Raw genomic sequence first — 13,342 nt, 5'->3', positions numbered from 1 at the left:
GCTCGCATCCATATGCATGTGCCCTGGCTGGATCAGAGCATCTGAATTTAAAGTCAACAGGACAGAGTAATGGTTGATCAAGCTGTTGAGAGGCCTGCCTATTCCCCTTCTTGCTGAATCCCTTCCCACCATGCAGCATTATCTAACCTCAGTCCTTTTGTGCTGACGTTTAAATGTCTGAGCAGTTGAGGTGTTCATAAACATTCCGTAACACCTCAGTCAGCACAGCTCAGCCAGTGGCTAGGGAAGCCAGTGGTCTGAAGACCCATAGCTATAGAGGTTTCAAAGACTACAACCTGTGTTTACCTTAGGATCCTCCCCCCCCCCTTTTGTTTATTTCTGATTTGGAGGGTAAATGGGCAAAATTGCTACTTTTTCCAGCAAATCCATGAGTTTTGTGCCGGAATTTGTTCATTAATCATAAATAATTAATCTTTCCACTAGTAAGTGTGAGCTAGGAGATTGTCCAAAGCTGGCTTCAACTTCACAAATATGAAGTCAAGTTTATTGTCAAAACCACTGGTGATCACAGGATTAAAAAAATACCCCCCAACTTGCTTTAAACACTCCTCTCCTCCTCCTCCTAGCAATCATAATAACGTAGAGCTTTTCCTGCGTGTTGAGAACACACGATCTCACTAAGCCCTATATCATAAGTTACAACAACCCTTTAACTTAAGTAGGTGAATATTTCTACCATATTACAGATGTGATAGTTGAGGCTGAGAGATTAGAGGCTTGCTTAAGGCTGCCTTGTGAGTTCATGGCTGAGGTGAAAACTGAATCAGGGATACCTTAATAATGGGCGGGGGGAGTAGCTGGAAATTAACTATGCATCCACAGCCTGTTGGCTGTTCCCTTCACTAGCAACATAGCTCTCTTTCAGTTCTTTATGGTGGAGCGTTCTGTGTGACTGGAAAATGAACCGTTTTGCTGTTATAGTCCAAAACGTTCTTGGGGTGCTTCCAGAACAGACCATCTGTTTACAGTGGATCTTAATAAGTGTTTACCTTGCTAGAAAAAAAAATAAAAGTACAATTGGCTTATGACAATCTCATTTTAAGGTGTGCGCGTGTATGTGCGTATCTCCCTCCCTGTTTTGGTGGGCATATTTATCAGGTTAGGTATGGGTGCATGAGTACAATTTTGCAGACTCAGTGTTTATTCAGAACAACACCATCAACAACATAAAAACTTCAAGCTCAAAATGTTAGGAGCAAGAAACAAGAAATCCATGAAGTTAGTACTGGGACAAATGCAGAATGAAGCGAAATCCAAGGAAATGTGTCTGGATTCTCCTTTGCATATTTGCAGAGAATTGGTTTGGGGGTGGAGGAAGGTGATTAAGTGCACAATCCTATGCATGTTCAGATGGAAGAAAGTCCTACAACTCCCAGCATTTCCCAGCCAACCATAGGGCATGCTGGAAATTTTTCTGTCTAAACATGCATAGGATTGGACCCTAAGGTAGACATGATTGAGATTCATGCCATAGAGGACATGGAGAGTAAGCGAGCAAGCGAGAAGCTTTTCTTCCTCTCTCATAATACTAATAATACTAAAATTCAAGGTTATCTGAGTTCTAGAATTAGTACTAGTTTTGTACCAGCACATAGTTAACTCCTTGCTGCAAGATATAGTGAAGGCCATTAGCTTAGAAGGTTTTAAAAGGGGGATTAGAAACATTAATGGAGGATTAATGGCTATGACTCCAAGTCAGAGTGGTGAAATGGGACCTCTTATGTTCACCTCCCTGCCCAATGAAATTTCTAGTGCAAATGATCAGTTTCCTCTGGTCAGAAGGTGGGCTTGCCATTGATAATTACCTGCCAGATCAGCCCAGGTGAATTAAAGCCATTTTAACATGCTGAACACAGCAGCAGCTTACTTGAAGGTCTCTGATGTGCCCATTTCCCTGACTGGGGTTGTGAGCATCTGCCTGAATGGCAGGAGGGAGCCTGAATGATGGCTTTTTGGTCTCTCAAACCAGGTCATTCTGGGTGTTGTATCCAGATACAGGGTGCAATCCATGTTTAGAAAGAAAAAGTCCTACAATTCCCAGCTGGCTGGGGAATGCTGAGAGTTGTAGGACTTTTAAATTTCTAAAAATGCATAGGGTTGTGTCTTTAGTCACACTTAGAGGAGACCCATTGAATTCAATAGCACTTAAGTTAGGCGTGACCAACAAGACATGTGACTTAAGTTAGGTGTGACTAACAAGTCCCATTTATTTCCCTGGGTCTGCTCTAAGTATGATTAAATCTGGATCCAACCCAAGGATTCTAAACATTCAGGACATTCTGTACCTAGGCTCTTAAATGATGATGATAATAATAATGTTATTATTTTATATTATTATTATTATTATTATTATTATTGGAAGTCAAGGGGAGAAAAAGAGAAAAAAGTTTTGTTTTAAGTGAAAGAGAAACATCTGGCAAATCTATAGAGAAAATTCTCCTTGTCCGGCTCCTTTTCCTTTCCTGGCCAGTTCCCTCGGCCCCCTTACCCTCAAGAAACAAGTGAGAAAAGTTTGTGTGACGAGATCAGTGTAGTTGAAGTTGTTCAGCCCCCCCTGAATTCTTGGCTCTCTCTGCAAACGACCTGGCATGAATGAGCCCCCCCATCTCCCCGCCCCACTACTCCTGGCCCCTCCCCTCCCCCGGATTGGCTGGCTGAATTCTAAGAAGGAATTTAAAAAGGGGAAAGCCCTTTGGCCCGGCTCAGCACCCGAGAGAGGAGCGGAGGGCCGCGAGGCAGGCGAAGCACCCCAGCCAGCCAGCCAGCCAGCCAGCCAGCCAGCCACCCGGCCACCTGGCTACCTTCCCGCCCGCCGAGCTGCCGACATGCGGACCTCTCGGGCTGCTTGCTCTTTCTGCCTCTTCCTCTTCCCGGTCGTCCTGCCCTCCGGGCGCGGCTGGCAAGTGCTTAAAAACGATGCCACGGAGATCGTCCCGGACTGCCCGGAGAATACCGAGGTGCCCGAGGAGCGCGTCTTCGTCCAGAACGACACCGACGCCATGAACAACCGGGCGCAGCAGCAAGGGGAGAGGCGCCCCCAGATCTCCCTGAGCAGGATGGGTAAGGGAGAGGAGGAGGAGCGGCCTGCCTGCCTGCCGGCCTGCCTGCCTGCTTGCTCTCGGGTGTGGGGCCCGGGCTCCTCTAGGCTGCGCCTGGCTGGGCAGCACGAGAGAGCCAAGAGTCCGCCTGATACACCAGCGCAGCCTCTTTGTCCATCTTCCCCAGTACTGTGGCCTCCACTCTTTCCCACACTTGGTGACTTCCAGGTATGTTGGACTATGGCATCCATCATCCCCAGCTAGCAGGGCCATTGCGGTGGCTGGGGAGAGGGAGCTGTAGTCCTACACCCCACTTGGATAGGTGTAGTCCAACTCCTACACCTCCAATGCATCTGGAGAGTAAGCCAGCCTCCTGCATCATACTACAGGTCCCATCATCCCCAGCCAAGAGAGCTAGTTGGAGAGGATGGGAGCTGTAGCCCCCCTGAAGGTGTTGGACTGCGCCTTCCTATGCATCTGGAGAGTAAAGGAGCCTCCCCCATCATCTGCATTTACAGCCCCCATCATCCCCAGCCAGCAGGGTCACTGCTGGCTGGGGAGGATGGGAGCAGTAGTCCACCCCCCGGAAGGCGTTGGACTGCATCTTCCTATGCATCTAGAGAGTAAAGGCGCCTCCCCCATCATCTGCATTTACAGCCCCCATCATCCCCAGCCAGCAGGGTCACTGTGCTGGCTGGGGAGGATGGGAGCAGTAGTCCACCCCCCGGAAGGCGTTGGACTGCATCTTCCTATGCATCTAGAGAGTAAAGGCGCCTCCCCCATCATCCGCATTTACAGCCCCCATCATCCCCAGCCAGCAGGGTCACTGTGCTGGCTGGGGAGGATGGGAGCAGTAGTCCACCCCCCCCGGAAGGTGTTGGACTGCATCTTCTTATGCATCTAGAGAGTAAAGGAGCCTCCCCCATCACCTGCATTTACAGCTCCCATCATCCTCAGCCTGCAGGGTCAGTGTGTTGGCTGGGGAGGATGGGAGCAGTAGTCCAACACCTCTGGGGGCACTGGAGTTAGGGCGACTGATGGACTCTGACAGCAGTGGCCCTCCAGGGTTTGTTGGGAGGTAAAGGTATTTTCCATCGCCAGCAACCAGAGGTGCCAGGGACCAAACTTGGGACCTTCTGCCTGCAGAGTAGGCGTCTGTCACCCAGCGGTGGCCCCAGCCTGCTTCAGGTGCTAAAGGGTGAATTGAACAGGCCGCTGAACTGACTAAGAAAGGCAGAGATGCCCCGTCTTTGCCCTGCCATGGAATGCAAGGCAGCAGCATTCACAGTGTTTGCAAGGGGGTCTCCTCCCCTCCAAGTGCTGGTCAAAGCCCAGCTGCCCCACTTCATCAAGGCTGCAACACCATTGCCCTCCGATCATGCCCTAGGACCGGGATAGTTCCTCGTGGCCTCCCAGCCGGGCGCTGACTAGGTGCAGACTGCTTTGCTTTGGCAAAGTTATTGCATCACCTGGATTCAGACTTTGCCTTGTCTCTTGTAACCTGCCTCGCTTCTTCCACAGAGCTGAGAGCTCCCTTGTCTGGGGCTGGCAAAGGGCTCTGCGTTAACATGAAAGCTTTCACACTCCACGGGCCAATCCAATGGTTGTGGCCATTTGGTCACTCCAAAGCCAATTTCACACATGAGGCGTCAAGCGCCTCTCACTTGGCTCGGATTTGTAAAATGAAACACGCAACCTACATTGGCCAGAATGCCCATTGGCATTACCAATGCCTGTCCTCCGCTTCCCGCTGTGCATGACCAGTGATTAGATATTAACATCAATAAGGACTCGTGTGAAAATGTGCATAGACAGGGGTGTAGAACCTTAGGCCCGGGGGCCAAATCTGGCTCTCCTGAGGTCCCAATCCAGCCGTACAGGGTTCCCTAGCTTCTCCTTCCCCCAGACCCAGCAGTCATTTGCTGGTTTCCTAGCCTTTCTGCAGTCCCCCCCATCCCAATCTAAAAGGTTGAAATGCTTCTCCTAAGGCTTCGTTACTGGAAGTAACAGCTGTAAACTAAAATATGCTGGCGTTTTTGGCCCTGCCCCTTTTTGCCTTTGGCCCTGCCCACCCCTGGAATGCGGCCCCTGACAGCTTCTCGGGAACGGCATTCAGCCTTTGGGCTGAAAGAGTTCTCCCCCCACCCCATATATCCACCCTAAGTATTTGTCCTGGGAACCCTGCACCATATTTCAGAGTGGTGTCTTCAATCTGGGCTCCATTTCCAGGCTTTGAAATAGGGCAGGATGATGCGCTACCTCGCCACTCCTGCTTTGTGTGATGTTTGCGTCCTAATGAGAGCCAGTGTGGTGTAGTGGCTAGAGCGCTGGACTGGGAATCCAGGTTCTACTCCCCACTTGGCCGTGGAAGCTCACCGGGTGACTCTGGGCCAGTCACTCTCAGCTCAGCCTACCTCGCAGGGTTGTTGTTGTTGTGAGGATAAAATGGAGAGGAGGAGGATTATGTACTCTGCCTGGGGTTCCTCGAGGAGGAAAAATGTGGGAAATAAATAAATAAATAAATAAAGGTGCTCCCCACAAGCGGGCTAGAAATGGCAGGCTGGTAGGGAGGACACATACCAGTGCAACAGAGCTGCTTCTGGTTAGGGGGCAAGGCTGGAAATCACCTTTCCCTGGTGATGGATCTGCTCACGAGTAAGCACCCCAGCATGCTCCTTGTCATAAGTAATTCCCTTCGTGTTTTTTGCAAGAGGGGGCTCGTAATGTGGGAAAAGGCAGCACTTCGCTCTCTCTTTTGTCCTATAATCAAATACGTGTGGGAGAGCTGATGAGCTCTTAAGGCAGCCTTCCCCAATCTGGAGCCCTCCAGAGGGGTTGGACTACAACTCCCGTCAGCCCCGATCAAACTAGCTGGTGGTCAAGGATGATGGGAGTTGTGGCCCAAAGCATCCAGAGGGCACCAGGCTGGGGACGGGTGCCCCAGAAGCAGCTACCCACATTTCCTCTGCTGGCTGGTGTGGGGTGGGGTGTTTGTAAACTCTGCAGGAGCCCACTGATCCTCCAGGAAAGAGCCACATGTTGGGTTGCACTGCAAGGCACTGAGCATCCAAAGGGAGCACCGATGTGGATGATGGTGGTTCACGGCGTATTGTGGAGGTGGGGGGGGAGATTTACTGAAGGACTGATAGAGGGCCGTTCGGTATTATCTCCTCAGATTGGTGTGTCCTTTGTGGAGCTATAAAGTGCTGAAGCAAATGCGGCTCTCTCTATAAAATAAAATCTCCAAATGTGGATATCCTTGCAAAAATTCTAATGGAGCCTTCCCCAACCTGGTGCCCTCCAGACATGTTGGACTTCGGCTCCCATAATTCCCAGCCTGCATCCGCCTCTTCTGGCCGGCAGCTGCTGTTCAGGGTCTCAGATGGGGTTCCTTTTCCATCGCCTGTGATCTGAGCCTTTTGATGCTGTGGCATAAACCTAGCACCTCCTGGGAGCAAAGCATGCGCTTTCCTCTTGCGTCATACCTAACCTCCATCCCCTTGGGATATCGGCAGGTGCAGCTTCATCATGCAGGAGTTGCAGCTACCAAAATTTCCTCTATTACACAACTATTTATGCGGCCTCGTTCTCCCAGTCACCCTAACCATGAGCCTGTTAGTGGCTTTAGGGAAGGCACTCATCTGCAGCGCCCAACCCCTGTCCTGAAGAAAGAGCATAGTACTTCATCCATTGATTGATTGTGAAATGTGCAGCCTGTCCTCAATGGCCAATTGGCATTTCCAGGGCAGCTTACGAAAGAGTAAAAAATAAATAAATCATATGACTATATATTTTGCCTTTAATAATTCCACTTTAATTTGAATGTCACTCCAATTTTATTGTAGGTTTTCTGCTTTTGTGTTGCTTCGTTTCATGTGAAATTCTCATGTTTTTATTGAGCATTATCCCAGCCACCTGGTAGGTAGAGTGTGAGATGTATAAATGCAATGAATTGATGGATGGATGGATGGATGGATGGATGGATGGACAAAAAGCTGCACAGGGTACTGACATATCCTGCCCATTTGACTCCTTCCTCAGTCTCCCTTTAGTTGCATGAGGAGTGGGGATCGTAATCCTGGGGATCGTAATCCTGGGTTACATTAAACAAATTTGCTTTTTTAAAAAAAAGCAGTTTGGAAATATGATGTTTTTACTGGAATACGTTGTTTGCATTATGAGGCACTTGTTGAGGGGTTTTATTGCCTTTGAAAAGTAACGTTATCATTCTGTCTAAAAACTTACATATGTCATCCTTTTATATTCAGTTTAAATTAATCTTATTTGAAAGTACTGGAAGGGAAAAATAAACATAAAGGGAAAGTGTGGGTGTGTCTATAAGCCATAATTTCTCAGTCTCTGTCCTTGGTGGGGATAATACCGCTGGCAAAGTATACAAGGCTGTTGTAAGCATGGCTGAGAGAATGTACGTGAGATCTGAATGCTTGGCCTGAAGCAACCTCCCCTGCATTATGTTTTGGACTTTAACTCCCATCACCCTCAGCCAGCATGGCCAATGGTCAGTCATGTAGTCCAGAATATCTGGAGAATAAACCTAGACCTCTTGCATGTCGCCCAGAACATCTCGAGAATAAACCTAGACCTCTTGCATCAATTGCATGTGGTCTAAAATATCTGGAGAATAAACCTAGGGCCTCTTGCATGTAGTCCAAGACATCTGGAAGGCACCAGGCTACTAGAGAAGGCTGGTCCAAAGTCAAATCCTAGAATCTTCCCCTTGAAGGCAAATAGCAGCTTTGGAGAGGCAAATTTTGTCAGGACTGCGGCAGGGAGAGGAAGAATTCCACATCCTTCCCCGCTCCTTGCTGTCTTAAGCCTGCTCAGGCTTCCCTGTGGCTGCTATTGACATAACAACAACAAACAATGCAATTAACATAGTGGATTAAATCCAGCCACCTGCAGGAGTGGAAGTCTGTTCACCCTCCCCTCCCCCGCAACCCCCATGAGTACCTCCAGTCTGCCCTGGAGGATCCCCCAACCCTTCAAAGCAGACTTGGCAGTGGAGGGGGAGGCAGCAGAGGAGAGGGGAAAGCTGTCTGCAGATGAGCAGCATTGGCTCCTACCCCATGTCTAGCTTGGCCCTCAAATGTCGCATGGAAATACTCAATAACCCACTATTCATGTTGATTTAAGCAGGACATGTTTTGGGGCCAGGTTGGTAAGCTTTTTGGGGTGGGGGAGTAGCTTGGTTTCTGCAGAACGCTTCAGGGACTGCAGGAGTTGGCGGAGCTGGTGGTAGGCAGGGCAAAGACACCTACATTCTCTTTTCTCTCTCTCTCTGGATCAGGAAAAGTTAAAGCCTCCTCCCTGCATCCAGTGATCCCGATCGCTGTCTTTCTGCTACTCTTAATTATATTTGTGGTTGTTAATTATATTAATGATGATGATAATGATGAGAAATGACAATTAACCCATAAGAATACATAATAATAGAGAATAACACATAATAATAGATATGTAGCACCATCTATGTTCCTGGCAGTTTACAAAGAACAGGTCTCCTAGGTCCCTGCCCCCAGGCGCTTACAATCTAAAACAGAAGGAAACAGAGTAAGGGAAGGAAAGTGTAGGGATGGGTAAGCAGGGGCAGAACCTGTGATGATTTCTAGTACACATCTCTTGGCATTGTTACAAAAAGGCCTTGGGCCATGATCCACAAGATTCCTGGCCTGAGGCCGAGTGTGCTGCCATTCTGTGGCGCAAGGGGCAGCCCTCTTTGAGTGAGTGTGTCTGCGTGCTCCGTCATGACCTGTCTTTGATAAGCACTCTGCTTCCTGCTTTTGTCACATGGGAAGCTGCTACCTCATTTCAGAGGTATGAACCTTCCTGAAATGAGTTTGAGCCCATATCTGCAATGTTCCTCAGCTGGGCCTTAATCCTGCCCCATTTCCTCCATTATCACAAACATTTTCCTTTGATAAATAAATGAATTGGACCTACAACAAAACATTGCAAGGTGGGATGTTCCAGCCAATCATGTCCTTTTCCAGGATAGTACATTCCGTTTCTGTCTCTCCCCCCCCCCCCCCCGCAACAGTCAGTCAGCATTTTATGCCCATAGATTTGTTCTACATCGGGAAATCTTGGGGTTTCCCTGAGCGTGCTGATGTTTATTTACTTAAACTATTAATCCTTTTCCCTGCCTGCCAGGGATCTCAAAGCAATGTACAGTTACATAAACAAACAAAAATGTTCTTTTAAACAGGCCAAACCCATTTTAAAAGCCAAAGGTCTGCCAAGACAGTACAGTTTTCACTGCCTGTCTAAAACCCAATAGGGATGGAGCCAACCTGACCTCCCTGGGGAGGGTGTTTCAGATTCAAGGCGATGCTGCGGAAAAGGCCTTGTCTTGGTGTTGGGACATATAACAGAGCTGCTGATGACACCTCCCTCTTGTGATACCTCCCTCTTGTGTGAGGTTGGCACTGTCCTGGCTATATACGCAACAGTACTCGCCTTTGAACATCGGAAATATATCATTAAGAAGCATTTTAAGTTGCCTTTGCACATCTCTGCCCAGTCACCCCGTGCTGATTTTGTTTTTAAAGGGGGAAGCTGTTTCCCAACTTGAACAACCTAAGCTACATCACTGTTTTCATGGAGTATTTGGGCATATGTATGGATCGTTTAGTGCAGAAGCAACTGTTTCTTACCGCCCCCTCCCTATTTTCTACCATGGACTTCCCAGATATTGGCACTCTAGTCCTGGTCGGGCTGCGAGCTCCCAGGGCCCTAGGCCTAAAGAGGGCTGACTGGGAGTGGGAACTGTCTGCCAGTGAGGAGCAGGTATCGGAAGCTGTGGTACAGTGGTAGATTCTGAAGTGCAGCTGTTCCTCAGGACAGTCCCTGTAGTCACACCCCCCACCCCAGGAGAGGCCAAAGTTTCAGGCAGGCCATATCAACAAATCCATTTTAACAGTGTTCGTCTCCACCAGGAGGCAGGAGCAGGTCTTTTGGAAAGCCAGCAGGTCTTCATTGCCCCTTCAAGAGCAAGCCGCCCCCCTGGAACTTTGCATTACAATCGGGAACAATATATTGGAGCTAAACTCGGAGGGGATTCTGAGTGGGGAGGCAGATGTCGTAGGTGTCCCTGCCAATAAAAAAGTGCCCTTGCTGTGAGTCTTGGCTCCACTGCACCACTGGTTAGCAGTGTGGTCACTGACACATCCCTCCAAAACAGGACAAAAGGGACATGGATTTGCATCAAATGTGCATATGCTTCAAGGCCCCTGTTCTCCCTTCTGATGTGTCTTTCTCTTTCAACTGGACAGCTCTTCAAATGGAGGGCTTCTTCAAATAGAGAGCTGTCCTCTATAAACAGTGAGGAGTGGGCTCAATGAGTAAATGGAATGGAGTATCATAGAATCATAGGGTGCGAAGGGGCCTCCAAGACCATCGAGTCCAACCCCCTGCTCAATGCAGGAAGCCTGATTCCCAGGCAGTCTCCCATCCAAGTATTACCCAGGGCCGACCCTGCTTAGCTTCCAAGATCAGGCGCATCCAGCCCTTTGATCTCTGAACAGGAGTTCTGATCCCAGTAACCAGAACCTGAACAAAATATATCTAATTCAGCTATGAGTTTGTGTGTGTGTTTGGCTGGTGGTGTGGAGGCCACTTGTCAAACTTCAACAAAATCCCAAGTGAGGAAGGTCTTTGATTGAATGGAGAGATGCTGTATACACTGTTGACGTGCTCTGTAAGTAAGTCCCAGATAGTCCGATGGCGCCTTCCGTGGCACGAGATGGCTCCGATCCCACACGTCTCTGATCTGTAAATAACACACCCTTCCTTCCTTCCAGAACCACTGGAGTTCAGCTGCCGGGAAGTGTATTCCACTCGCCATGTCACCAACGGCCTGTGCCGTAGCGTCAAGCCCATCCGGGAGCTGGTGTGTTCCGGCCAGTGCTTCCCATCCCATCTCCTCCCCAACTCGATCGGCAAGGGGAAATGGTGGCGGCAGAATGCTTTGGATTACCGCTGCCTCCCAGCCCACAGCCGCTCCCAGCGCATCCAGCTCGCCTGCCCCGGTGAGGACGTTCGGACTATCAAGATCAGGACCATCACCGCTTGCAAATGCAAACGGTACACCCGCTACCACAATCGTTCGCAGCTCAAAGACTTCAGCAAAGAGACTGCCCGGCCTCAGAAGAACAAGAAGCCACGTCTCTCCAGGGCCAGGGGCAGTAAGGCCAAGCAGCCGGAGCTGGAGAACTCTTACTAGTAGTCGAGGGCCTATGTGGAAGCGTAGAGATGTGGTTTTCTTTTTGTCTGTCTGACCCACCCTCCCTTTTTGATGGTACCACCTGGATCAAAATGGGACCGAGTGAGAGAGGTGGCCAGGCAACCGCGGTAGCTTGCCCCGGCCGGAGGTTCAGAGCTGATGCAGCCATAGAGCTCTCAGACTCTCTCCTTGAGGCAGTTGGATGAGAGAGGTGGGAGGGGGGAAAAAAGAGTGGAAGCCTGAGAGAAGAGTTACTCTGAGGTTAGCAGGGGGTTGTGCCATCGACAAGGCTGAAGGGGGGCGTGGGCTGTGCACGCCACGACAGTCTTCCAGGCTTTCTTGGCCTTCCTTGGTTTGACAAGGGATGGGCATCTCTCTCTCTCTCTGTTAATACAAACCCACATCCAGTTAGAACAATGTGATCTCTCTAAGGGCGCGTGCTCAGCTGCACTCCTTTGTTGCTGCTTTGTTTCTTCATGGGTCGCGCATTAATGCATTGTCCCTTGCTGTGCTGCTTGAGCTGTGCGCTTTGTTCTCTGTAGTTCCAGGGTGGGCAACTTGTGACCCTCCAGATGTTTTGGCCTACAACTCCCATCAGCCCTAGCTAGCATAGCCAAGGGCAAGGGATCATACGAGTTGTTGGCCAACAACATCTGGAAGGCCACAGGTGGTCCACACACGTTGTAGGTGGTCCATTTTCGCTTCCTCTTCCTGGTGGCCCATTGGACTGCACTCTACTTTGGCCGGGGAGTGGGAAGTTTTCCAACTCTTTTCATATTGTGCAGAGCTGAATGATGTGCACATATTCATAGACAGTGAACTTTGCAGGGGCATGTTGAATCCAGAAACAAAAAATGGGGCTGAAGAACCTTGGAAAGGTTTCTGTTTCTGTTAGGAGAGGTAAAGTAGGTGGCAGGTTGCAAAGTAAATGAACAGAACAATATCAAGATGGGTGAATGGTGGATGTACACACAGTTTTACACACACACACACACACACACACACACGAAAGCAGAGGAGGGTGGAAAAAGCCACAAGATGCTCCTCCAAAAGGCCTTTGCTAGCTAATTTAGTCAGGGGGTGTTTGAAGTCTGGCCTGTTCTTGTTATTTCAGAGGTGAAAAGTATTTGTGTCCTCTTACTAGAGTTCTGGGAATCCCAACTTTTCTTTCTTTCTTTCTTTCTTTCTTTCTTTCTTTCTTTCTTTCTTTCTTTCTTTCTTTCTTTCTTTCTTGGAAAAGATAAAACAAGTTTCTAGTCCTTGGTTTTTTGTTTTGGTGGTGGTGGGGAAAGTTTTGGGAACACGGAAGTAATTGAAAGGGGACCCAAATTCATTTGCTTCGGGCATGACCATGTGTGAAAACAGGTCTCCGGGCACAAAGGAGATGTAGCAGTTGCATAGAAGGCTACTGCTTGGGGTTACCCCTTTCATAAGTATAGTGTTTATCAACAGGCGCCTCAGCACAGATACAGTCATCTGGTGCTCCCTTGGTTGTCAGGATTGCCGTTTTTTATTTTTATTTTTAGGATGCTATTGATGTGGTGTACCTCAGTACAGTATGGCTTGTTCATTTTGGTTTCTCATCTCCTCCTCCCTGTTTCTAACTTTTTGTTTGGATCAGAGCTATAATGTTTTCAACCCTCCACATTCTGTTTTTTAAGTTGTTCCCTGAACCATGAGAACTATAAACTCTCTTTTAAGAAACGGAAGAAGCCATTTTTCTGTGAATGCTGTCTAATTGCTACAACAACAACAACAACAATAATAATAATATATTCTCACATTGCACTCACAGTGTTGTGGAGTGCTGTCCTCTTGTTTGTCCTTCTAAAATCTTTGTGCAGGAAGTCATTGATATTCCCACTTTGTGCATGGAGCCAGGGCGAGCCAGGGCATGTTTACTTAGACCTAAATCTCAGTGTGTTCAATGGAGCTTCTCTATGGGTTGAATCCAAACTTAATCATGGTTAAAGTAGACCCACTGAGATCAATGGCACTTAAGTTAATTGTGACTAACTAAAATCCTGTTGATTTCAGTGCG

At 48.6% G+C, this 13,342-nt stretch overlaps 1 protein-coding gene across 1 annotated transcript; it reads left to right on the top strand.

The window, feature by feature from the left end:
* Positions 1–2,738: 2,738 nt before the first annotated feature.
* On the top strand, positions 2,739–12,998 carry SOST (sclerostin). The gene is made up of 2 exons (XM_084808289.1): positions 2,739–3,081; positions 10,880–12,998. Exons 1-2 carry the CDS (start codon positions 2,847–2,849, stop codon positions 11,299–11,301), a joined length of 657 nt encoding a protein of 218 aa, XP_084664415.1. The 5' UTR covers positions 2,739–2,846; the 3' UTR covers positions 11,302–12,998.
* Positions 12,999–13,342: the final 344 nt, after the last annotated feature.

The sequence above is a fragment of the Heloderma suspectum genome, chromosome 6 (assembly GCF_057233095.1).
Source record: "Heloderma suspectum isolate Gila_16-S chromosome 6, 16-S_ref, whole genome shotgun sequence".
Classification (NCBI taxonomy): Eukaryota; Metazoa; Chordata; class Lepidosauria; order Squamata; family Helodermatidae; genus Heloderma; species Heloderma suspectum.
Note: the sequence above shows the minus strand (reverse complement) of the source record. Positions and strands in the feature narration are given on the sequence as shown.

What these genes read in the sequence shown, in the direction of transcription:
- SOST (XM_084808289.1), top strand. Translation starts at nt 2,847, where the DNA reads ATGCGGACCTCTCGGGCTGCTTGCTCTTTCTGCCTCTTCCTCTTCCCG. An exon ending in GATCTCCCTGAGCAGGATGG is followed by an intron (nt 3,082 to 10,879) that starts GTAAGGGAGAGG and finishes CCTTCCTTCCAG; the next exon opens with AACCACTGGAGTTCAGCTGC.